General features: G+C 51.3%; 10 protein-coding genes across 10 annotated transcripts; 6 read left to right on the top strand and 4 right to left on the bottom strand.

Annotated features, from left to right (window-relative positions):
• Positions 1-344: 344 nt before the first annotated feature.
• RPS12 (40S ribosomal protein S12) lies at positions 345-1,129 on the bottom strand. The gene is made up of 3 exons (XM_024470910.1): positions 1,087-1,129; positions 666-984; positions 345-604 (listed from the first exon to the last, which is right to left on the bottom strand). The coding sequence occupies exons 1-3, from the start codon at positions 1,087-1,089 to the stop codon at positions 480-482; spliced, it is 447 nt and encodes a 148-aa protein (XP_024321809.1). The 5' UTR covers positions 1,090-1,129; the 3' UTR covers positions 345-479.
• Positions 1,130-1,284: 155 nt separating this feature from the next.
• On the top strand, positions 1,285-2,383 carry RPS22 (40S ribosomal protein S22). The gene is made up of 3 exons (XM_024470909.1): positions 1,285-1,331; positions 1,562-1,742; positions 1,941-2,383. Exons 2-3 carry the CDS (start codon positions 1,610-1,612, stop codon positions 2,198-2,200), a joined length of 393 nt encoding a protein of 130 aa, XP_024321808.1. The 5' UTR covers positions 1,285-1,331; positions 1,562-1,609; the 3' UTR covers positions 2,201-2,383.
• A 311-nt stretch (positions 2,384-2,694) lies between these two features.
• Positions 2,695-4,512, top strand: CAP10 (capsule-associated protein CAP1; the record flags this gene model as incomplete). Its single annotated transcript, XM_024470908.1, has 1 exon — positions 2,695-4,512. One exon carries the CDS (start codon positions 2,695-2,697, stop codon positions 4,510-4,512), a length of 1,818 nt encoding a protein of 605 aa, XP_024321803.1.
• An 879-nt stretch (positions 4,513-5,391) lies between these two features.
• VC83_07332 (uncharacterized protein) lies at positions 5,392-8,995 on the bottom strand. The gene is made up of 2 exons (XM_024470907.1): positions 7,132-8,995; positions 5,392-7,087 (listed from the first exon to the last, which is right to left on the bottom strand). Exons 1-2 carry the CDS (start codon positions 8,815-8,817, stop codon positions 5,576-5,578), a joined length of 3,198 nt encoding a protein of 1,065 aa, XP_024321802.1. The 5' UTR covers positions 8,818-8,995; the 3' UTR covers positions 5,392-5,575.
• Positions 8,996-9,422: 427 nt separating this feature from the next.
• VC83_07331 (uncharacterized protein) lies at positions 9,423-11,117 on the top strand (the record flags this gene model as incomplete). The annotated part of the gene is made up of 1 exon (XM_024470906.1): positions 9,423-11,117. The coding sequence occupies one exon, from the start codon at positions 9,423-9,425 to the stop codon at positions 11,115-11,117; it is 1,695 nt and encodes a 564-aa protein (XP_024321805.1).
• A 261-nt stretch (positions 11,118-11,378) lies between these two features.
• VC83_07330 (uncharacterized protein) lies at positions 11,379-12,278 on the bottom strand (the record flags this gene model as incomplete). The annotated part of the gene is made up of 4 exons (XM_024470905.1): positions 11,379-11,525; positions 11,573-12,083; positions 12,148-12,173; positions 12,231-12,278. The coding sequence occupies 4 exons, from the start codon at positions 12,276-12,278 to the stop codon at positions 11,379-11,381; spliced, it is 732 nt and encodes a 243-aa protein (XP_024321804.1).
• Positions 12,279-12,539: 261 nt separating this feature from the next.
• Positions 12,540-14,985, bottom strand: DBP8 (Putative RNA helicase). The gene is made up of 2 exons (XM_024470904.1): positions 14,447-14,985; positions 12,540-14,401 (listed from the first exon to the last, which is right to left on the bottom strand). The coding sequence occupies exons 1-2, from the start codon at positions 14,932-14,934 to the stop codon at positions 13,342-13,344; spliced, it is 1,548 nt and encodes a 515-aa protein (XP_024321828.1). The 5' UTR covers positions 14,935-14,985; the 3' UTR covers positions 12,540-13,341.
• A 159-nt stretch (positions 14,986-15,144) lies between these two features.
• On the top strand, positions 15,145-18,265 carry MKK1 (Protein kinase C signaling pathway involved MAPKK protein). Its single transcript, XM_024470903.1, has 4 exons — positions 15,145-15,866; positions 15,913-16,710; positions 16,759-17,429; positions 17,497-18,265. The coding sequence occupies exons 1-4, from the start codon at positions 15,750-15,752 to the stop codon at positions 17,627-17,629; spliced, it is 1,719 nt and encodes a 572-aa protein (XP_024321829.1). The 5' UTR covers positions 15,145-15,749; the 3' UTR covers positions 17,630-18,265.
• Positions 18,266-18,370: 105 nt separating this feature from the next.
• VC83_07327 (uncharacterized protein) lies at positions 18,371-20,215 on the top strand. Its single transcript, XM_024470902.1, has 2 exons — positions 18,371-18,716; positions 18,785-20,215. The coding sequence occupies exons 1-2, from the start codon at positions 18,528-18,530 to the stop codon at positions 20,027-20,029; spliced, it is 1,434 nt and encodes a 477-aa protein (XP_024321923.1). The 5' UTR covers positions 18,371-18,527; the 3' UTR covers positions 20,030-20,215.
• A 1,034-nt stretch (positions 20,216-21,249) lies between these two features.
• VC83_07326 (uncharacterized protein) lies at positions 21,250-22,064 on the top strand (the record flags this gene model as incomplete). Its single annotated transcript, XM_024470901.1, has 2 exons — positions 21,250-21,436; positions 21,568-22,064. The coding sequence occupies 2 exons, from the start codon at positions 21,250-21,252 to the stop codon at positions 22,062-22,064; spliced, it is 684 nt and encodes a 227-aa protein (XP_024321924.1).
• Positions 22,065-23,958: the final 1,894 nt, after the last annotated feature.

Here is a 23,958-nt window from a genome sequence, read left to right as displayed (position 1 = left end):
TTAGTGGTTGTGGTTGGCATCAATAAAATCTCTTCACTCCCGAAAGCACCGTCCAGCTGTCAAACACAATCTCGCTGCACGTGCTCCTCCTTCCTAGTTCTTCACGGCCTTCCTCATTCGGCAATGGAGCGTCTTGGCATGCTTGTGCAGCTGTTGGAGATGGCGAAAAGATGGAGGAAAGTGCAACGCCATGTGCGGAACTAGAGCTGCTTCTGAGCCGGTTGAGGGAATTTATATTCCGCGTCGGGAGAGCTGAAGTTATTCCCCGTGCCCATAAGCGTGTACTCGAGTAGTACAGCCAATGAATGGTCACCTGACATATCACGTGGCTCACACACACAAAAACAAATTCACAGCCAAATTGCACAATTCTAGAGTACATCAGAAGATATCCCACCGTCATGTCGTGACATGGCCAATGTCCCCCCCCGTGTAACTCCGTCCATCATGCCATGCACCTCTGATCCAACAAAAGTCCTCTACTGCTCAGTCTGGAAGTAGTTGAGGAGGATGGAGCGCTCCTGCGACTCCTCACCCCAATCCTTGACGACAACGCACGAGCAGTTGACAACCTTGCGGGCATTTCCCTCACGATCCAAAACGCCTGCAAACCAATTAGTATAAATCTTGGACCAAACCAGAAAAAAGTAGCAGGATATACGCACAAAGACCAGCCCACTCTCCGAGCTGCTTTCCGTCTGGGACCTTGATGAGAGGGATCTTGTGCTCAGAGCACAGGGCCATGACAAGCTTCTTGTAGGACTCCTCCTCGCAAGCCTCGTTGAGGACGCACATGTGTGCTTGGCGACGATCGAGAGCCTTGGAGCCCTCACGGAGACCGCGCGCAAGACCGTCGTGCATGAGCGCGAGCTTGAGAACGCCCTTCAGCGCATCGAGAACCGACATTTGTCCCTTGGGAGCCTCGCCGGAGACTTCGACCTCATCTTGCACCTCGACAGCGGGGGTATCCTCTTCTACGTCCGACTGGGCGCTGTTAGTACATGAATGGCTTCTGTGCGTGGGTTGTCTGGATTTCTCCGGAGTATCGATGAGGTGGTTCTGGATTGAGGAATTGGAAGTACATACCATCTTGTATGGCTTTCAGGTTAATGTCGAAAGATCCTCGAAGTGGTTGTTTGAATGTGAAAAAGAACCTTGCGATGTTCAACAGCGGGCCTTAAAGTGCGTGCCCTCATCGCTTAACCGCAAACACTAGTCCCAGATTGGCTAGCTCCCACACAACAACAGGAGAACAGAGCTAATGTCAAAGTATCGCGAAACTTTTCTCTTCATTCCTCTTCAACGACAACTGGATCAATCCAAAACACAAGGTATGTAAACCACGATGCTGTTGCTATATTTCGAAAGTCCTTCATAAGGGCGGAGGGAGCAATCGATTGTCCACTCATTCTGGCCTGCATGCGCTAGACGTACTGCCTCGCTGTCTGAAGACACCGATACGCTTCTCTCCTTGCGACAAAAGCTGAAGAACCCTATGATAAGCATGAGGGCACTCTTCCATGCTTCAGGCCCATGAAGGCTAACTTTATTTTCCCGGCAGGTACCTCTTTTCAAATCTACGACCTGAGAACCTTCCCCCACCGCCAAAATGGTCAAGACTTCCGTCCTCAACGATGCGCTTAACGCCATCAACAACGCCGAGAAGGCCGGAAAGCGCCAGGTCCTCATCAGACCTTCCTCCAAGGTCATCGTCAAGTTCCTTACTGTCATGCAGAAGCACGGTACGTTTACTTCTCTCTTCTTTTTCTTGTTTTCTTTCCTTGCCATTCGGCATGATAACTAGATGACGGTTCCGATTCCTACGACCATAGTCCTTTAAGTTGCCGATATATTATCATGCGAGAATCTTACACGTTTCATGTTATTTCCATTAACTCTGCGACTTTTAAATTTTCGCGATATACTGACATATCTCTCAGGCTACATCGGAGAGTTCGAGGAGGTCGATGACCACCGCTCCGGCAAGATCGTCATCCAGTTGAACGGCCGTCTCAACAAGACCGGTGTCATCTCCCCCCGCTACAACGTTGGTCTCGGTGACCTCGAGAAGTGGGTTGTCAAGCTCCTGCCCGCCCGTCAGTTCGGTTACATCGTCCTGACCACCTCCGCTGGCATCATGGACCACGAGGAGGCCCGCCGCAAGCACGTTGCCGGCAAGATCATCGGTTTCTTCTACTAGATTATCGGACTGGAAACGGCGTTTTGGAGTATCATGAGCAAGCAATGCATCGGACATCAAAAGGATATATCCCGGGAATGGAAAGTCTTTGGGCGTTGGTTCCAATGTATGAATCTGTAGAGGGATAAGCGGCAAAAGCTAGATAGCCGTGCATATAAAGACAATTAAAAGCTCATGATCCCCATTTAATGTTTCGCGATGTGGTTTATAATTCGGGTGAGGGTTTCGACTTTGCACGTGACCTCCTTCCTGCCAGTTGTCCGCATAACAGCCAATGACATTAAGTATTCCGATAAGAGATAACGAAGGACTTGAATGCCTTTGTTTTTACTTTTGGAAATCCCGACATAAAATTACTGTCCTCCACTTCACGGAACGTCTAGTGAAATGCCTGGCTGAAACAACAGTTCTTAAACATTTTGAATTATCACCAGAGACCTGTCTGGCTTTGCAACATTTATTTTGGGTCCTAATTAAGGGATAGTTGTGAGTGGATGTCTCGCAAGATGCGACGAAGAACCCCGACACGGATTGTGTGTCTTATACTTGCCTCTGTTCTCCTTACTACGACATTAGTTTTCTTACGAGATGGCAAAGCCCCAGCCTCTATCCCAAAGATCTTTTCTCCTCCCAGCTCCTCACGAGATACGAGAGACAGGCTGGCCACTCCAACACCACCAACTCCTACAACTGGCCCTGGCGACCACCCCATACGAACACTAATAGCCAACGCCAACGCCGACTTCGAAGCCCTCAAGGCCCGGCAATCAACCAGCCTCTCTCAGGCCATCGCTGAATACAAGCGCCGCTATGGCCTCTCCCCGCCCCCAAACTTCGACAAGTGGTACGCCTTCGCCAAAGCGCATAAGGTCGTCCTCGTTGACGAGTTCGACACCATCCACGACCTCCTCCTCCCATTCCGGGGACTCCCACCTGCTGTCCTGCGCGCGCGCGTCACCGAAGCTCTTGGCCACGATAACATGCTCATTGCGCTGCAGATCCGGCAGGGGAATGTCACGCATACGGAGGGGGGCCAGAAATGGGTGAAAGATGCACTAAAGGGGATGACAAGGGAGTTCACGCAGTACCTGCCAGATATGGATCTGGCATTCAATGTGCACGATGAGCCGCGTGTGGCGGTGCCACATGATGATTTACAAAGACTCGTCGCGAAGGGTAAAGAGAGCATAGCGACGGCGATGTTGAATGAGAAGCCCCGGAATGAGTGGAGTTCACATGCGGATTTGATTCAGGGAATCAAGGAGGTGCCGACGTCACGGTTTAACCACTTTTCTCACCAGTCAACCTGGGCGCACTCAAAACTTTCGTGTCCACCTGACTCGCCATCCCGCTCTCTGCTAGAAGTGGGAGAAGTGCCAGACGACAACAGCGAGTCGATTACCTCGCCGCTAGGTTTCATATCAAACCAGACGGCGTATAGCGATATATGCAATTCCCCGTCATTCAGCAAAAACTATGGCTTCTTCGCGAGCGCAAATAGCTTCAACGTTGCCCAGGATCTCATCCCTATATTCTCGCAGAGCAAGATATCCAGCTTCCAGGACATCGTATATCCTCCCCCCTGGTATTGGTACGACATGGTGCCTTATAATGCCACCAGGGACATACCATGGGCCAAGAAACAGGAGACTCTGTACTGGCGCGGCGGGACTACCGGCGGCTACTCGCGCTTTGGGGCATGGCGCCGCCATCACCGCCAGCGCTTCGTGTTGAAAGCAAATTCCAATGACCAAACCCCGATCCTCGCCAAGGGAGACAGCGCCACGGAGTGGACTGAGAAAAGTACTGCTGTGCAGGACCACAAAGACCTCTTCGACATCAAGTTCACCCAAGTTGGCCAGTGTGATAACGGCGACTGCACCGCTCAGCGCGAGGCCTTCCACGTGCTCCCCAAGGTGGACCCGAACGATGCGTGGCACTCCCGCTACCTGCTCGACATGGACGGCAACGCTTTCAGTGGACGCTTCTACAGCTTCCTGCAGAGCGGCAGCGCTGTGCTGAAGATGGGCATATCGCGCGAGTGGCACGCCGAGTGGCTGCGCGAGTGGGTGCACTATGTGCCGCTGAGCTTGCATGGGAGGGACTGGGTCGAGGCGATGAGGTGGATTACGGATGGGGGTGCGGGAGGAGGAGCTGCGACGGAGGAGGGGAAGGCGCTTGCGCTCAGGAGTACGGAGTGGGCGGGGAATGCGCTGAGGAATGCGGATCTCGAGGTGTGGTTCTTTAGGCTGCTGCTTGAATATGGGAGGGTGGTAGATGATGCGAGACAGAGCATTGGGTTTGCGGAGTAAGAGTGGGAACATATTGTGAGATTAGCGGCGTATTATTAGCACAGCATTGCATTTGGGCCGCATTGAGCGATGATATAGATAGGAGTCGAGGGGTATATATCCATTTGGTTTTCTATGAACTTCATCTTCCAATTATTGCCTACGACTATGAAACGAAATGCTGTTTGGTTTCCCAACATATCGATATCGTCTGTTTGTCCCAGACAACAAATTGCGCAATCCTCCACATGGATCGAGAGGGTACGCACTCAAAGGTCGCTGGGTTCGTTCTGGTCTCGTACACGGCAATCCTTGCGGACCGGCGCCCATCCAGCTCGAAACTCTGCCAGAGGAAGGCGGAGCTGAGCGAGGCAGGAGACAGTGTTGGTGAAGGCAAGGGAAAGACGGGGGAAAAAGGAGAGACGCGCGCTTCAGTATTGAAGTTCAATTCTTACGTGTGGGATGGGTAGGCTATCTCCATGTTGGACATCAGCACCGGGAATCTGCTCGTGTGAGGTTTGTGGGTGGGTTGGAGTGGGAGAGAGCTTCGACGTTTGGAGATTTTGGAACTTGGGTGGAGACGCAGAATGAGATGCACGTGATATTGGGGTGGGTCAAAACGGTGGATTGGTAATTGGGTGGGTGGCCACCAGCGAATACCTACGGAGTACTGCTGTATTTTTTGTTTGTTTTGTTTTGTTTTGTTTTGTTTTGTTTTGGCTTGGCTTGGCTTTATATTTTTGACTTTTGGATGGCTGTGGTTATGGATGGATTAGGGTGGTATTAGATCCTGCACTGTGTGCGAACGGACGGTGGTGCTGGGGTGGCGGCGGTTGGGGTATTCAAGACCTCTTATTACGGTTTCAAAAGCAGCGTACTTCCGAATATAAGCCACCCTGCCACTTTGTAATCGAATATCCTCATTGAATAGTTAATACATTATTATATACTAGTTAGACCCGTCCTTCATCCCTGGTATTCTCTTTCAGTAACCTCCCCATCACCGACGCCTCTAACCCATTCCACCCTAAATTACTCCACATTACCACAGCCATGGACTCAAACAGCTCCCATTACTCGCTCATCAACTCAGTTCTTCCAACTCCGAGACAGGAATCCTATCTCGTAGCCACGCGAGCACTGCCTCTGTTCCCTTCTCCAGAATTGTATGCTTCGGCACCCTGAACCTATTCCCCGATACTTCCAACCTCTGCAGCGACTCAACAAGGCCCAGCCGTGCGTCTAGCCTTTCTAGCTCATTGCTCCCGACATCTAATATCCGTAATCCCGTCACGTTCTGTGCACTCACCTCGCGGATCGTGTTGTTGCTCGCCAGCACAGCCGTCAGCAATGGGAACGCCCCTCGAAGGAACGGGAGAGTTGTAAGGCGGTTGAAGCTAAGATCTAACTTCTCAAGACGTGGTGCAGAGAGCAAACGCAGAATTGGAGACAGTGAACTGAACGTGTTAGAGCTGAGATTCAACTCCTTCAACGCCGGTAGCTCGATCTCGTCTTTCATAAAGGTGTCACTGGTGAGTGAATTGTGTGACATATTTAGTGTAGTTAGGGTAAGACCGAAGAACGCAATGCTTGTTGGGATCTCAGTAAAACAGTTGTGGTGCAACTCCATCGTCTTGATATTGTTTTCGCTCGCAATCTGTGCAGCGACGAGCGGGTTTAGCGAGTATGACTGAGAGTACGAGCGGTCTAAAATTCCCAGGGTGGTGTTTATCGACCACTCGCTAGCGGAGGGCGATCGTGGAAGCGTAGGTGTGCTTGGTGCATCCAGGTATTCGGTTCCAGTGTCCGAGTCATCATCTTTGGCAATTGTAGCCCCAAATCCGTTGTTCTGGATTTCAATAATGGTCTCCGGCTCTGGCTCGGGTTCCAACCTTCCCTTGAGTACCTTTTTCAGATCTGCCGTATTCATGCCGCTGAACTTCTTCTCCCGAAGAGGGTTGCCACTAACCAACAGCGTGTCCAACGAATCCATGAGTGCAATATTGTCGTCAAGTATCCGCAAGTCGTTCCCCTGCAAATCAGCAGTCTTCAGGATTGGGAGACCGACAAATCCTTCGGGGAGAGCGGAAATCGAATTGTCCGAAGCAGACAGCGTGAGAAGCGATACCCAGGTCGACATGTTCGGGAGATGAGTCAAGCGATTGGCAGATACAGTTAGGAGTTGCAACGAAGGGAGAGACAGCGAGCCAGAGGAGATGGACTTGATGGAGTTGCCGGATATGTCGAGGGTGCGGAGCTTAGGAAATTCAGCAGCATTTGACTGTATCAAGGTGCCGCAAAGCTTGTTGTTTGCCACAGTAAGTTCTGTCAGGGGCAGGCGTTGAAAGGCGTTAAATGGCAGGGATGTGAAGGTGTTCTCCGAAAGGTTAAGGACTCGAAGGCGGACGAGGTCGCCGAATCCCGCAGGTAGAGACGACAGTTGATTGCTGTGTAGATCCAGAACTTCAAGATTCACGAGGCTAAGCAGTCCACTGCTTGCCTCAGAACATAGTAAATTGTTGGCGATCTTCAAATCTCGCAGGCTTGGAATCTGCGAGATAATTTCAAAACAGTCGTTTTGCAACTTGTTGTTTGACTAATAACGTTAGATTGATCACTTAAATCACATGGATCACTTACAAGGTTAAGTGTAGTTAGCATCTCAAGCCGTCGAAGGCCTCTGGGAATTGAAATAAGAGTATTGCCATGCAAATCCAATGTCTCCAGGCCTCCAAACTGATTACCGCGAGCATCGTCATCGTCTGCCGAGTCCCTTGGATCTATATCAGGAAATATATCATCCCCAATAGTCTCAAGCTCGTTGTCGGCAGCAACAAAGCGTATCAGGTCAACGCTTTCAGCCCATGAACTGGCATGGCCATTGATGTTCTCAAGATTGTACATATTCATTACCTCATCGGGTATCTCTTTCAGTCCCATAGCAGCGATATTAAGGCGGCCATCTGTGCGAGCACCATCAATGCGCTTGCGGAGGAGACCTTTGCTTGGGTCCTGAGTATTCTGGTTGAAAGGATCCTCAAGGCCAAAATCAAATGTGCCGGATGGGATCACAGGGGCCTCTTCTGCAAACCCTTCAGATTGTGCGACAGGTACAGTCTTAGCCATCACTGCCCTCTTCGCTGCCTTAGCTTTCGCAATCTGCTCTCTAAGAGTTATAGATGACTTCTTAGGGGTCGTCTCCTTGTTTTGAGTGCTTCCAACAGTAGTCATAGATTCTTTTGACGCATGCGACGTTGTGGAGGCACTAGTAGATGAAGCGTTTGAAAAAGTAGGCGATACCTTCTTCATACCAAGACTTGCCCTGGTAGACCCCGTGTTAGGAAGCTCCGATAGGGTAGGCTTACTGAACGATCCAATCGATGCTCGAGGGCGTACACTCCTTGGGGCTTTCGAGTCTGCCGCCCTGATAGGCTCAAAGGGTTGTTCATCGAAGAGACCAGTCACTGACGCCCGTGGGCGTACAGCCCTTCCAACTGTTTTGCTCCCAGATTTAACCGCAAGGGCTGGTGCAGGTGCAGGTGCCTTGTATGGAGTGGTTGGATTAGGTGACCCAGGAGTCTTCGATGATGCTGCAAGGCGAAGAGAGGAAACACTCTTGGGGTTTTTTAGCGTTTGAATTGATTGCCGTTTAGCTGGAGTATGCAAATTAGGCTTGAATGTATTCGTCGAAGCTCGAAAGTCGATTGGCACTGCCTGATTATTATACCCTGCGCTTGAACCGGGCCTCGATGCTGTCTGTTGAGACGGCGGCCTCATCTTCTCGTCATTCTCATAGCTCGAGGCCGGTCTGGATCCATTGGTAGATCGTGAAGGTGGGCGCATTGGGCTTTCCGGATTAAAGAAACTTGATTTCCGCCTGTTGACGACTGGAGATGGCGGTATTTGCGCGAGCGTCTCTTGAACTCTCTCGGACAAGGAAGGTCGTGGTCTCCTACTCCTCGTATCGGCTTCTGCAGGATCTTCGGAAATTTCGGTTTGGACGGTGGAGGCCAAGGCTGGTTCGTAGCGCTGCAGTTCCTTGAAGGAACTATTGCTAGGTTTTGACCGCAAAACTGGCGCCGTCTGAGGGGTACGAACGCCTGCGTCTACATCTCGATTATTGGCGGCGCCTGTTGCCTGCGTGGAAGCTAACACATCTCTTGATTGCTTGGGGCGTAGCCTGGCAACTGGTATAGTATTTATAGATGATCTTAAAGAGCTTCGTGATGTCGACTGACGCAGCGATTGTGATGGGAGCGGAAGCCTCGACGGGCGTGGTATGGATGAGCGCGTCGACGCGACTGGCGAGTTGTTTACGTCCCCCATTTCGTATGATACTTGTAGTCGGCGTTAAAGCTCAAAGTATAAGCATCGTTTGCGGCGTTGGGCCTTGTTTTGAAACGAAGGACAATATCCATGAAACAAAGAACACAAAATTGTTGGCTTTTCCAGTAGGGCTGAAGGGTCAATAGGGGTCATATAGGAGGTGAATCTCTCCCTCTCCCTACCCATGTCATTTTTTGAAAATCCAAGGGTCTGGGGGATCTTCCGGAGAGACAGTCATGTGACTTCGGTAGTCTGGGTTGTCAAGAGCAACGGTCCGCATTTTAGCGTGGGGCACTAGTGTAATATTCCAACCTCGTTGATTATCGACCATAGCCATTTTGATTGTTCCCGTCGCAAACGTCAAAATCCATCGATGGGAAGCAATTGCCACTCTATATAACATACGTCACAGCCGCTTCATTGTTGAGAACACTCACATTGTTGTCGCAGCAGCGAGGCGACATACGCCTATCTCCCAGCTACGTGCTACATCACCGAACTGTTACCCTGTCACCTATCATCGTTTCACAACCCAAACTCGGTCTACGACGGCGACCTTCGCACGCATTCCACTCATACTCCCATCGCACTAGCCATTCATCACCATGAATGAATCAATTCAATTTGAGGATACGGCGAAAATTGAGGTTCCGACCACCTCTCAACCCCACCATGCGACGCTGCTATCGGATTCAGATATCGCGAAGGCTACCACCGGATCACCAACGACTTCTATGCTAGCCGCCAACCCAAGCTCACCTCCAACCTCTTTCAATACAAGTAGCGCACCAGCACCTGCCCCCAAGAACGTTGAGCGACCGAGGTATAGCTCTCCACCGCCTCAATCCTCGATTACGCCGCCTCCGTCATCGCAAGCTCCAAAGCGTCAGTCGCCAAGCTCTGCCTTTGACCGCGATACGACTCCAACTCATGCCATATTCTCTTCACCACCGCCAACTGTCTCGTATAACAGTAAACGAGGGGCCGGCAGGCCATTACCTATCCCAGCGAGCCATATAGCCACTGCGTCTGCTGCTGAACTGCACGCATCGCTTGAGGCCGCTCTCAATGAGAACTCAAGGCTAGATGGAGAAGTCCACGAAGCCCGTATGGCAGCTGCGCATTACAAATTGCAGCATAGCCTTCTAGTAATTGAGACAGAGGAAGCAACAAAGCGCATGGAGGTGGAGCACGAGATGACTAGACGCGAAGTGGAGATTCTACAGGCTACTGAGATTTCTCGCCGAGAAGCATCATCGCAGCCCCCAGAGCAGCCTTCAGCCAGCGCTCGCTATATTGCCGAGATGAAGGCATACTGTGAATCCATGGAACAGGAGAACGCTCTCATTAACCGACGGCTCAACCGCGCCAAGGCAATCATCGCAGAGAAGGAAGAGGATATCAGCGACCTTTTGTCCGAAAATCACCGCTACGTTGGACGCATCCGCGAGAACCGCGAGCACATGCGTCTTCTCAGGTCACCAGGGGGGCTCTATGCGCCTGCCACGACACCTCGGACTCAATCGCAAAACTTCCCAACTACCCCACAATACACTCGGCCTACGCCAAAACACACCCCGCACTCGATCCGTCAGCACGACAGCCAGGACTCTTTCGCAACTCTCCTCCTTGCTGACCGCGTTCTCAACGACCAAAACTCGGCACCTTCAACACCAACTAGCACACGCTTTACGCACAGGACCAATAGCCACGTGAAGCATAGCAGAAACGTTCAATCCCTGTCGTCTCTCCCTTCAACGCCCTTGCGAAACTCGAGTCAATCGCAGCACCTCCTTCCTTCGGTCCAATTCGTCCCACAGTCTGAGCCACGCTACCGCACAAACCAGGATTTGTTCTCGCCTGCACAGCCCGCGCGCACGGCGCTCCCCCATGGGCGCACTGAGAAGCGCCGAAAGAGTCGGGACTCAACGATCTCAGCTTCGGATGCGGAAGAGCTAGCATCTTACGCCCATCCACAGGCTCATCCGTCGCAAGAGACTAGACATAGCGATGACACGGAGGAACAAGAGAGCGACGATGTCCAGGAGAGCCAAGCAAGCGCTGCGGCATCAGCTATGCTGCGCCGCGATCCGAGGGAGAGCTTTGAGGTTGCTGCGAGCCCAGGGTTGAACGAGGCGACGGAGAAGGGGGCACTGTTACAGGCGAAGATTTTTGGAAGCGTGACGAAGGGTGCGAGTGTGCCGAAGAGGAAGAGGTTGCCCGACGATGAGGAGGTGAGAGCTAAGAAGTTAAGGATGGCGGCGGGAGAGGGTGTCGGGTTGGGGATTTATGGGGCATAAGTCTCAGGTTGTTATGAGCAAATGTATCGCTATGCGGAGTATGGGCTTCAATGGTTGAATGAATGGGTTTACGATATATGGATGAAGGTAGGAACGGGGCATTGAATTACTGGTTTTTGGTTTGTTTGGGTTGCAAGTATCAATATTGCCTAGGATGTGTATGTTGGAGCCTATGCTACCTCGAATAATTTTGCGTTTTATGTTTCCAAACCGGCCCTTGCAAGCAATGAGATGGGCATTTAGCAATTAATTCTATCGAGATTATAAAACATCATCATCTTTTAATATGGTCCAGCCTGATCCCTCCACGGTCGCCGAGTTATCCAGGGCAAAGAGTCTCTGACAAGGTAGTTCCCCACTCCCGATGCGAACCACCCGTTTCCACCCTTCCGTGGCTTTCGATGCCGTCTACAACATGTCAGAAAATCAGATAACGATTCTAATGGGACACTTACCTCGTAGTGCCATCTCTCGACAGTTATGCTACCTGCAGCATCTCTCAAAATACCCTGTATCCAGTCTCCCACCCTGATAACCATCCCCTTCGCGCTATTTCCCGTTTCGGTATAAACAAGCGTCACCGCTATCATATTTCCAGCAGCATCCTTCGCCGGAGCAAAATCCTCCCAAACTTCCTCATAAGGCGTCAGTTTCCCAGTCTTGGGGTACTCCATGACCCCCTTCTCCCACGTCAACCCGTCATGCTGGTCGTACATGAACCCATTATCTTCATACCCGTCCGGCTTCTGGCTGTCGACCCAGTGCGTCCATGTGCCGTGCGCTGGCGTCACCAATCGCGGTCCATCCCACTCAGCAGGCGTGCCTTTGGATTGTCCCGCGAATCCCCACTCCAGTCTGTCCAGCGCAGGCACGTCGTCGGCGTTTGGTAACCCAACCTCTGGTTTCTCGGGGAGGTACACCCGGAGATCGACGTAACGTCTGGGACCAGTCGTCAAGACGAGAGTACTACCCTAGAGATGAGCGGGCGTCCTCACGATTTAACCTTAACTATTGGAGACGGAATTCATACCTGGTGTCCTCGATGACTGCATCGTCCTACGTGAAGTCTTAGCTAGGGTCAAGCATAGGGTGTGGGAGGTTTCCAGGACATACTCCCCACCTGATAGACTTTCGGATTGAGATTGAGGGCTCGTTTGCCATCGTGAATATTGTTTATGAGAGTTCGGGCGAACTGCAAAGGCATATACAATTTGATAGAAAGTGGAGTTGCTCATCAGAAGTAAATGAGGGGTCGTTGTGGACTTGGTGCGTGCTTATCGGTATCGATATCAAGCATTATGCGGGGTATTCCCAAATGCATGATGACACGCCTTATTGAAAGGCGTGGAAGTTAGCTTCTTATGTTACTCTCATTTTACAGCTCTGAATAGCTAACTCGACCTTGATAATATCAATTAATTATTTTATCTCTTTGGAATTTAGTCTTAATTCTGTGTGGTTGACGAATTTCACTCTGAGTGATTTATTGTCAACGAGTGGCTTTATAAAATAGGTGCGTCTTCCGCCAAAATGCCGATCTACACCACGGTCCCAGTTCCCACCTCAGTTTCCCAATCATCATCATGGTTTACATCGGAACTACTCTCATAGCATTGCTTGCTGCAACAGCAAATGCGGCCTCTCTTCTGAGACGTGGTAACGCACCCCCAGTCCAGAATGGAGTGTTATTCCTCTGGCCCGGAATGTCAAACGGCACTGGAGACCTGGTACAAACCACTCTTGAATCATGGCCGGATAACTCCTGGTGTGGAGCAAAGACAGAACAGTGGTTTGTACGTGCTAGTGTGTTTGGGTGGTTCGGTCAGCTGGAATGGATCGCGGAGTAGTTTCTGGGTCGGATCAGGTTAAGATTGAGTCTTTGCTTCTTCTGAAGGGGGGAAAGGTTTGGACCATTGCCACCATTTCCATTCCGGCAATGACATAAATTGAGTTCATGAATAAAGAACAATCATTCGGTGATTGTCAATCTCTTCGGCCTCGTCGTATCATGACCAGTTATCCATGTGGGTGGCACGAGTACCAATGAAACATTATATCATTGCTTTAATGGGCAACCCGTTCTAAGCGCTCAGACCTCACGGGGACACAATGCACGAAAGGTCCCTTGCTTCATGTCATGTACTGTCAGCACTCACACACAGTAGTTGCCACCTGATGATACGTGATGCGGTGTGGATTTCTAGAATTTAAATCAACCCGCCTATCACGCCAACCTACGCATTCCCGTTTTCCTCTTCCCTCCAACCTCCCTACCCTCCTCAATCTCCACCCAAGCCTCTCTCCTCTTCTCTCCCACAACCTTCAATGCATCCTTCAACACCCTCGTCTCGAGATTAACCCCTTCCTCCTCCCATGCCTCCATATCCCTCCCAACCCTCTCCTCAATCGCCTTGATCAGCCCCACATCCCTCTGTCCCACCAACGTAACAGCCTGACCTTTCCTTCCCGCACGCGCCGTACGTCCAACGCGGTGAATATAATCATCCGCATCACGCGGCACATCGTAATTAACCACTAGTCCAACCTCCGGGATATCAAGTCCTCTAGCCGCCACATCCGTCGCGACCAGGATCCTCGCCGCGCTAGCACGGAATCTTGCCAGGTTGTCCGTGCGCTGTCGCTGTGGCAGCTTCGAATGTAGCGCCGTGACGCGGTGCGCGAGCAGCCGCAGTAAATGCGTGAGGTAATCCGCGGTGACGGTACGGTTGCAGAAGATGATGACGGACTTGTTGACATTCGCCTCGGTCAGGAGGAGCATGTGTAGGTAGTGTTCGCGGTGCGTGACGGGGACGCTTAGGTGCGTCTGCTGCAAGCCGGCAGGCAGCGCGAGCGGGTTCGCAGCGTCGATCTCACAGATGAAGAGGGGGAGCTTTCCGGGCGCACGGGGGAGGTCCTTGAGCGCGCGTACTTCGGGGGTGACGGTTGCGGTGAAAAGGAGGGTCTGGCGATCGCTTGCGGGGGGGAGGGCGGAGAGGCACTCGGACACGGCGGGGAGCATGGAGCCTGCGTTTCCGGAGGCGAGAAGTCGGTCAGCTTCATCGAGAACGACGACCTTGACGCGGCGTAGCCCGATAATGGTGTCTTCTCCTGAAGTTCTAATGTGGTCTGCGAGCCGGCCGGGAGTGGCAATTACGATGTGCGGGCGGGCGGAGAGGGCGAGTGCTTGGGGGCGCATGTCTACGCCGCCGGTTATGAGGATCGGCTTTAGGGATTGGGGCGATGATATCGCCTTGACCTGTTCGTAAATCTGGAGGGCAAGTTCCCTGTCCTGTCAATTGAGGCTAAGAGGAAGAAAGGGGGAGACAAACCTCGTTGGCGTGAGAATTAAGGCGTAAATCCCGATTGGATCTTCAGCCCATTTTTGTAGTATAGGCGCAGTAAATGCAACAGTTTTTCCTGAACCGGTTCTACTCCCTCCGATGCAATCTCTGCCATTTAAAATCTCTGGTATACATCCTTTCTGAATTCCAGTTGGTCGGCGGATCGCCATTGAACCTAAAGAGTTGACTAGCCATGGCTTGAGTCCGAGAGAGTCAAACGTAGTATTTTGATCAACGGGAGCGAGAATTGGGAGAGGAGCAGCTTTGCTAGCAACTGAAGTCAGTTTGCTGGATTTTATGCGGGATGGCACTGCAACTGTAGATAACGGAGCTTCTTCCTCTCCATCACTGTCTACAGGAGCCACACGGCGTCGTTTCCTCGAGCTCGTGCTATCCAAAGAATCCGAATCTTCGGAATGCTCGTTGAGGTTCTCCAATACGTCCTCATGCACGTCCGTGACAGCTTTAGCCCCCATATTTGTGTGTTTCGGGGTGTTTGAGAGATATATGGTCTTATTCGCTGGATTATTTGCTGGTGGAAAAGCTGGGTCCAAAATTTGGAATGCGGCGCTTAGGCCGGCGCCTATGATAACGCCGATAGGACAAGCCTTAGTGGTAGGCGGGTTGGTGTGCCAGGGGTATCGTACACGCACCGCATTTCGTCCTGCAAGGGTTTCGGATGCAAAAAGGCATCGAATCTCGATTTATTGTGATACGACCTCATACGTTGGAACTAACCCTTAAATTTGACAATTTCAAATAATAATCTGGGAGTTTGTTAGTCGACCGTTTCAGCAAATATCCAACATCAGCCAAAATCACGTGCAACTGGCAACACCTCAATTGATAAGCGCCCTTATTGGCTCAAGTCCAGTCTTACTTCCAGCTCTACGCGCGGCTCGACTCGACGCTATTCAAGACAACAAGCGTCCTTCGGGGTAGTCTCTGATTCATACCCGTTGTGATACCCCTTTTGCGGTCCAATATCACGTCGATACCCTGTCACAGAGTCCCTCCAACCAACACAGAAGCCGCCTTCCTCGACACAAGAGACACTCACGACCACCCACGATCGTTACCAATATCGATATCAGCGAACTAAATTCACGACTTTAGCCTGTACAAACTTGCCCGAGCTTGAAGTATTCGGCAGCCAGCTTAGCTGAAACAACAACTGCTTCTTTGAGGGACATCTCCAACTCCGAGCACATTTCTTAGACGATATCCGAGACCAACAAAGCTCAAACAATACTTCATTTGTGTGACCTCCAAACACTTCAATACATATCCCATGCAGGACCAAATGTCGACGGCAGGGACGGCTCCTCAGGTCTCATCCCCATCGCCTGCTCATTACCAGACAGCTCCTTCTCAGTTGCCAGCTTCACTATCAATATCTCGACCAAATGTTTGTCTTCCCCCCCTTTCCATTTGGCACACACTGACAGTCGTAGTATCCTTCTATCAGCCCCCAACAGCCACTACAGGAAGCTCCATATATGTCTAATCCGGCTCCACTTCTCCGTCCTCCGATCCCCGGCTCCCGCAATACCACCGGTCGACCTCCTCGACTGGGCCTCGCCATCCCTCCGTCACCCAATGCACGCCCCGTGAACTCCATGCCCGACCTTTCCTCCCTCTCTCTGAAAACACCGGCTCTTTCTCTCCAAACCTCGTCGCCACAACCGCCCACTGCTCGACCCACTGGCCGCCCTGGTCTCCCTAAATTGCAGCTCGCTACCCCCAGGGGAAGCTTGCAGACACAGTCCTACGATGTCTCGTTAAAGAATGGACGGCCCAGCGCAATACAAGGGGCTTCGGCGAGCGGTGGATCAGATAGCAGTGCTGCACATTCAAGGTCTGGAAGCTTTGGGCCGCTTGATGGCAAGATGAGCGGACCGACAAGTGCTGGAAGCCAGTACTCTGCGCTGAGCTTCGCGAGCCAGTATGGGATGCTCAACCAACCCAAGGGGACGCCTGACCCAGCGTCAGCAGCAGGGTCGTCGTATTCTAATGCTAGTGAGGGCGGGGTTGGGATGGAGAGGGACGGGAGCATGACTGGGCCGCCCGAGTATGATCAGGCAACTTTGGAGAGGGCGAGGACACTTGATGTGGAGAGTTTAGAGGATGAGGGATGGCGTATTGCCCATATGGAGAAGAGGGTTATTGAGCTGGGCAGTTTGGGAGAGGGAGCTGGGGGTGCTGTTACACGATGTATTCTGAAGGGTGGCAAGACGGTCTTTGCATTGAAGGTATGTATTTTAATAGGATCTTCGCAGAAGTTTAGCTAACACGAACAGATCATCACGACCAACCCCGACCCCGATGTCAAGAAGCAAATCCTCCGCGAGCTCTCGTTCAACAAAGAATGTGCCTCCCAACACATCTGCGCATACTACGGCGCCTTCGTCGAGCCCTCCACAGCTACCATCTGCATCGCCATGGAATTCTGCGAGGGCGGGTCTCTCGACTCCATCTACCGCGAAATGCGCCGCCTCGGCGGCCGCACCGGCGAAAAGGTGCTCGGCAAGATCGCCGAAGGCGTTCTCAACGGCCTCACATACCTACACGGCAAGAAGATCATCCACCGCGACATCAAGCCCAGCAACATCCTCCTATGCCGCAACGGGATGGTAAAACTATGTGACTTCGGCGTCAGCGGCGAGTTCGGCACTAAGGGCGTCGCCGACACCTTCATCGGCACGTCGTACTACATGGCGCCCGAGCGCATCACGGGGCAGAGCTACACGATCACGAGCGATGTGTGGAGCACGGGCGTTACACTGCTCGAGGTCGCGCAGCACAGGTTCCCGTTCCCGGCGGATGCGCCGGAGGGCGCGGAGATGCAGCCGCGGGCGGGGCCGATCGATCTTCTAACGTATATTGTTAACCAGGCGATCCCGAAGTTGAGGGATGAGCCGTCGAGAGGGATTGAGTGGAGTGATAATATGAAGTATTTCATTGAGTGCTGGTATGTTTTTCCTCTTTCCCGCTTTTTTTGGTCACAGAAATCACGGAAATGCTGATGAGAACTGTAGCCTTGAGAAAGATCCAAACCGCCGCGCGAGCCCGTGGCGCATGCTGGAGCACCCGTGGATGATCGACATGAAGAGCAAGAGGGTGAATATGGGCCACTTCCTCGCCACAGTGTGGGGCTGGGGCGAGAAGTAGGGGCTGGACAGCACGCACAGTTGACGCGGATGGCGAGGTGGGAATGGGGACAACGCGTAGGCACGGAGTTCATGGGCGCGGCGGAACGCTTTTAACGATTTTTACGAGATGGATGGATGGAGGGAGGGAGGGAGTGGGAGATTGGGCATAATGAGAACGAATTTTTGTGATAGGCATCTACGGTCATGTTAGCGGAGAGGCACAACGTGGGACTCACAACGTGGGACTCAACCGCTTGGCTTGCGTAATCCCCCGTCCACTTATCCATCCCTCTCTTTCCACCACTTTCTTCCAATTCCGTCATAAACAAAAACAAGCGCTCTTTCCTTATCGTGAGAGAAATTCTCTTCATGGGGAACGAGCACATTTTCGACGAGTGCAGAACACGCGTTTATTTTCGGGGTTAATCACGTGACTTGGGGTTGTTTTTTGGTGGGTGGCGTGGCGATCTGATCTGGGCTGTGGGTGCTGGCGGCTTAGGGTGCGATTTCCTAACATAATAGGGGCGGTGGGTGTCGGCGTTTAGGGACTGAGGGTGGATCCATAGGATCCACAGGATCCACAGGGTCCACAGGGGAGTTTTCTTTTGGCCAGTGTGGTACCGCGGTACTAGCGGATGTTTTGTTTTGATTTGGGTTCTAGATTCCCCCCCTCCTCCACCCCCCCCTCCACCCCCCCCCCCCCCCAAGTCCTCACCACGAAACTCCGGGAACTAATAGGTTAAGAAGGCCGACCTGCCGCGTCTCCCTTTCCCCTTTCCTCCTTCCTTTCCTTCATCTCGCCCTGCGCAAGCTTCACGCTCACTAAAGAAGAAGACAAACACCGTTGGACATCCGCCGTCGTTGTTCCAACTTTCATAACAAACTACACGGTCGTTACTTACCTCGACAACGCCACAATGCGTACCACTGCATCTGTTCTCGCCCTCGTGGCATCCGCTTCGGCCGTCCACCAGGGATTCAACTACGGCTCCACCAACAGCGATGGCTCCATCAGGGACCAGCAGAGATTCCAGGACGAGTTCAACGCCGCCAAGAACCTCGAGGGTGTCTCCGGCTTCAACTCCGCCCGTCTCTACACCATGATCGTAAGTCCACCCACACACCAACTCCCATTCTCGTCTTTCCATTCAACACACACTAACAGCCAAAACAGCAAGGCGGAACAGCCAACGACCCCATCTCCGCCATCCCCGCCGCCATCGCCGCAGACACCACCCTCCTTCTCGGAATCTGGGCCTCCGCCGGCCAACAAGGCATTAACAACGAGATCGCGGCCCTCAAGCGCGCGATCGAGCAGTACGGCACCGACTTCACCAGCCGTGTCACCGGCCTCTCCGTCGGCAGCGAGGACCTCTACCGTCTCTCCCCCACCGGCATCGCCGCCAAGTCTGGTTACGGAGCTGAGCCCGCGGATCTGGTCTCTTATATCGGTCAAGTCCGCCAGGCTATCGCTGGCACCGCTCTGTCCGGCACCCCGATCGGCCACGTCGATACCTGGAACGACTGGGTGAACGGTTCGAACAGCGCTGTCATCCAGGCCGTCGACTGGCTCGGTGTCGACGCCTACCCCTACTTCCAGGCCTCGATGGCGAACGGCGTCGACAACGGACCGCAGCTCTTCTTCGACGCCTACGATGCCACCGTCGGAGCCGCAGGCGGCAAGGACGTCTGGATCACCGAGACCGGGTGGCCTGTCTCTGGCCCCGTCTCCGGACAAGCCGAGGCCAGTCTCGCTAATGCCAAGTTCTTCTGGGACAAGGTCGCTTGCCCTTCGCTTGGCAAGATCAACACATACTGGTACACACTCCAGGACTCCTACCCCAACACCCCCAGCCCCAGCTTCGGCGTCGTCGGCACCACCCTCAGCACCAAGCCGCTCTTCGACCTCTCCTGCCCATCTGCCGACTCTACCACCCCCGCTAGCTCCGCCAAGGACGTCGCCTCCTCCACCGGGGCAGCGCCTAGCAGAATCGTCGCCAGCGGCGGCACCCTGACCCCAACCCATGGCGCTGACTCTGGCGCTGGCGGCGTCGGTGCTGGTTCCGGCTCCGCAAACTCCTCATCCACCCTCATCGCCGTCCCATCCAGCGGCGCCTCCACCGGCGGCGCTGGTGCCCGTACCGGTTCTGGCAGCGCTTCCCCATCCGGCGGTGCTACTGGTGGTGCTGGTAGCGCTTCTCCATCTAGTGGCGCCTCGAGCGGCGGCTCTGGTGGTGTTGTCGGTGGTGGTGCTAGCAGCGGTAGCGGATCGAACAGCACAGGCAACGGGACTGTTGTCTCGCCTGCCCCTACTGCTAGGCCGACTATTGTCGCGGCTACGGGTGCTGCTCCTACCGCTGGTGCGGGTGCGGGGCTTGCGTTCGGTGCTGCTATCATGGCTGTTGTTGCTGCGTTCTAGATGTCTCCCTCTGACGAGTGAGTGGGGATGTGCTTATCAGTATGTGGAGTTGGCAAGATGTATGTGATTAGGGGTTAGATTGTGTATTGTTGTGCATTGCGTGATTTGATTTAGGGCTGCGTGTGATGTGATGTGGGTGCATAGGGATTTTTAGAATGGGCCCGGAATGGAAATGGAACTCGGAATGGAAATGGAACTCGGAATGGAAATGGAACTCGGAATGGAAATGGAACTCGGAATGGAAATGGAATACAAGGGAATGGCGTCACTGTTGATAATGGCAGGCGTCGAGTAATCTTTATACTGTAACGTAGGTGCATAGCCAATGTCACAGACAAGCGAACGTCGCACCGTGACTGTTCCCCGAAGCATTACATTTCTCCACCACAAATTATGCCTCAAAAACACGACGAAAGCAGGATCATTTTAGCCCTCTAGGCAATGCAAAATGACCGTAAAGCTAAGTAAGTGCTTGAGCTACGGGGAAGATCTATTCCGTTAGCCATGAGAAGCTTAAGTCGTCGTAGGCGTAGCATGAGACAATGACGCGATATTATAGCCAACTCACGGAAATTGACCGACCTAGAGGAATCTGTTCTTACTTAATACATCCTTAACCTAGCTATAAAAGTATTTAGAGCTAGGCACCTCCCTAAGTGTCTATGGTTAAATATAATACACGTCACGTCACGTGTTACGACGCGATGGGTTTCCAACTTCATTAAGCGCTACCTAGAGCTCTAGACACACTTCTAGTAGAAATATGACTATTAGAGGGCTAAGTGTCAGGATCTAGAAATTATTCATAGCTGGTTTAAGCTTGTACAGAATACAATTAGGAAGTATGGCATTCACGATGTAGATATCTATGACTTTGACAAGACTAGGTTTATGATAGGCGTTATCTTAAGTGTAATGGTTATAACAAGCTTAGATAGGTAGGTAAAAGCAAGGAAGGTATAGCCTAGTAATTGAGAATGGGTTATAGTAATCTAATGTCATACTGACATTCGTTGCACTCAGTTTGCTATCAAACTCAAGAGCAAACTTGGAAATCTCCTCCTCAAACCTACAAGTCACTATACATATTTTGGCTTATCACACCAACAACAAGAGCAATACTACTCAACGATTGCTACAACCATCTATGATTCATTACACGTCATCGCTCCTTAGTTACTGGGCCGATATTACCACATAGCATATCTCTACAACCCTCTATGATTCCAGACCCTCCAATCCTCACAGATGGGATAGAGCCAGCATTTGAAGACTGGGTTGTGAAAATTCGCCTCAAGCTCGAAGCCAACATTGATCATTTTCCAACACAGACTTTACAAATGACTACATTCAGAGTCGACTGGGAGGACTGGCAGTTCGACATGTCAATCCAAGGCTTCGACCAAAGTCTACAAACAAATTGCAGACAGCAGAAGAAATTCTCGAACTTTTGGAAAAAGTCTTCAGTGATCCCGATCGAAGGCACACAGCTCAAACTGAGTATCGAAAGCTGTATCAGAGAAACAACACCTTTGCAGTGTTCTGGGCTGAGTTCCAAAGGCTCACGACAGAGCTTGATTACTCTGAAGAAACTTTGCTGGATGACTTGCGCTTCAAAGTCAACCAACAGATGCAGAAAGCCTTAGTGGCTGAAGTTGGAGCTACTACACTTCACGAGTTTGCAAAGAAATGCATGCTCATCGACCAGAACATTCAGCGGATCAAGGAACAAGAAGACAAAAGGAAGCCAAAGTCATTTTCGAACAACATGGGCCAAACTCAAAATCAGGGCCAGGCACTTCGAACTTCAATCCCTCAACCTACAATGGATTCCAACATGCAAAACAAGACGCAGAAGCTGTATCGACCACCGCATCAAGATCCAGCAAAAGAAATGCTCATGAAACTTGGGAAATGCTTCATATGCCGACAAAATGGACATCGAGCTCGAGACTGTCCCCAGAAGCTCAAAGCTCAAGTGAATGAGGTATCTACAGCTAGTCTATCATCGATTCGGAAAACGAATAGCCTCTAGACAAGTCATCACTAGAGGCAGTGCAGCCAGAATTGCAGCTTCTTCCTCGAGATCCAGTTTTGATCCGGACACCCCTTTCTTAGCTACTTGTAGAATAGGAAAATACAAAGCTATTGTCCATGCATTGATCGATACTGGTGCCACAGGTGGAAACTTCATTAATGCTGCTGATGCAGAAAGAATATGTGAAATCGAAGGGATAGCCCCAATCGAACTTGTGAAGCCAAAACAAGTTGAAGGATTCAATGGAGAGGCTGCCCCTGCTATCACACATGCTATATATCCTCGACTACAAGTGGGAGAGCATGTGGAAAGCCTATGTCCATTATTCATTACTTCGCTGGGAAAACATTCCATCATTCTCGGGAAAGCTTGGATGAAGCAACATGGAGTTGTTCTCGATATGATCAATGATCAAGTCCTCTTCACTGGAGATTATTGCAACCATTCTATACCAGATCGAGCCCTCGAAACAGAGCCTATATCTAAAAGCGAAAGACAAAGGCCAAAGAAGAAAGCCAAAGAAATGCCTCCTCCGGAACCTGCTCCGAAAGTGGAAAAACCAAAACCTTGCACCATAGCAATGATTGGCGCAGCACCATTTCAAATGCTCATGAAGCAAAGAGGAGCTCAAGTCTTTGCTATATCAATGAAGGACATAATCGAGCACAAGAACAAGACCAAAACTGAAGAAATTGACTCTCGACTGATCCTTCCGAAGGAATTTCATGAATTTTTGGATGTTTTTTCAAAAATGGCAGCAGACAAGCTACCTCCCCATCGACCTTCAGACCATCATATTGAACTCGAAGGTGATGCAAAGCTGGGATATGCACCACTCTGGAATATGTCAAAGGAAGAACTTGATTTAGTCGAAGAATATGTCTTCGACCACTTGCCAAAAGGGTTCATTGAAGCAAGCAAAGCCCCATACTCTTCACCCATTATGTTTGTGAGAAAGCCAGGTGGTGGTCTTCGATTCTGTGTTGACTACAGGAAGCTAAATGCCATAACGAAAAAGGATCGATATCCCATACCACTCATTGATGAAACGCTGGCCCAAGTCATAGGAGCAAAATATCTCACCAAACTGGACATTCGACATGCCTTCAATCGAATTCGAATGCAGACAGAAGAAGATGAAGACCTCACTACATTCAGAACTCGATTTGGATCCTACAAATACAAGGTCATGCCCTTCGGACTCACAAATGGTCCAGCAACATTCCAGAGGTACATGAATGAAACCCTCATGGATTACCTCAACCAATTCGTCACTGCATACATGGATGACATTCTTATCTACAGTGCTACTCGAGCGGAGCATACAGAGCACATAAGGAAAGTCCTACAGAAGCTTCGAGAAGCTGGACTTCAAGCAGATATCTCAAAATGTGAGTTTTTCGTCCAAGAAACCAAATTCCTAGGACTCATCGTGGGAGTCAATGGTATTCGCATGGACCCTGCAAAGGTTTCTACTATATTGGAATGGCAAACTCCAAAATCGCTCAGGGATATGCAAGCTTTCATTGGATTCTGCAATTTCTATCGAAGGTTCATCTGAAATTACTCCAGCATCATGAGGCCATTGGTGAACCTTACCAGAAAGGATCAGATGTTCGAATGGACTCATGCATGCCAAACTGCATTCGAGCTGTTGAAACAAACAGTCACAGAAGCTCCTGTCTTGAGGCATTTCGATAGACACAAGACAGCCTATGTCGAAGCAGATTCCTCAGACTTCATCTCATCAGGAGTCTTGTCACAAAAAGATGATCAAGGGGTTCTACATCCAGTGGCATACTTCTCGAAAAAGCTAGCACCTGCAGAATGCAATTACGAGATATATGACAAGGAATTGCTTGCAATCATCAGATGTTTCGAAGCATGGAGA

This window comes from Pseudogymnoascus destructans (genome assembly GCF_001641265.1).
Source record: "Pseudogymnoascus destructans isolate 20631-21 unplaced genomic scaffold scaffold_18, whole genome shotgun sequence".
Taxonomy (NCBI): Eukaryota; Fungi; Ascomycota; class Leotiomycetes; order Thelebolales; family Thelebolaceae; genus Pseudogymnoascus; species Pseudogymnoascus destructans.
Note: the sequence above shows the minus strand (reverse complement) of the source record. Positions and strands in the feature narration are given on the sequence as shown.

Bases quoted from the DNA above. Each gene is read 5' to 3' on its own strand.
- RPS22 (XM_024470909.1), top strand. From the start codon at position 1,610: ATGGTCAAGACTTCCGTCCTCAACGATGCGCTTAACGCCATCAACAAC. The intron at 1,743-1,940 runs GTACGTTTACTT...CATATCTCTCAG, and splicing joins TACTGTCATGCAGAAGCACG to GCTACATCGGAGAGTTCGAG.
- VC83_07332 (XM_024470907.1), bottom strand. From the start codon at position 8,817: ATGGGGGACGTAAACAACTCGCCAGTCGCGTCGACGCGCTCATCCATA. The intron at 7,088-7,131 runs GTAAGTGATCCA...TAACGTTATTAG, and splicing joins TGCTAACTACACTTAACCTT to TCAAACAACAAGTTGCAAAA.
- VC83_07327 (XM_024470902.1), top strand. From the start codon at position 18,528: ATGCGTACCACTGCATCTGTTCTCGCCCTCGTGGCATCCGCTTCGGCC. The intron at 18,717-18,784 runs GTAAGTCCACCC...CAGCCAAAACAG, and splicing joins CCCGTCTCTACACCATGATC to CAAGGCGGAACAGCCAACGA.
- RPS12 (XM_024470910.1), bottom strand. The intron at 605-665 runs GTGCGTATATCC...ATTGGTTTGCAG, and splicing joins CGGAGAGTGGGCTGGTCTTT to GCGTTTTGGATCGTGAGGGA.
- MKK1 (XM_024470903.1), top strand. From the start codon at position 15,750: ATGCAGGACCAAATGTCGACGGCAGGGACGGCTCCTCAGGTCTCATCC. The intron at 15,867-15,912 runs GTTTGTCTTCCC...TGACAGTCGTAG, and splicing joins TATCAATATCTCGACCAAAT to TATCCTTCTATCAGCCCCCA. The intron at 16,711-16,758 runs GTATGTATTTTA...TAACACGAACAG, and splicing joins AGACGGTCTTTGCATTGAAG to ATCATCACGACCAACCCCGA.
- DBP8 (XM_024470904.1), bottom strand. From the start codon at position 14,934: ATGGGGGCTAAAGCTGTCACGGACGTGCATGAGGACGTATTGGAGAAC. The intron at 14,402-14,446 runs GTTTGTCTCCCC...TTGACAGGACAG, and splicing joins TTAATTCTCACGCCAACGAG to GGAACTTGCCCTCCAGATTT.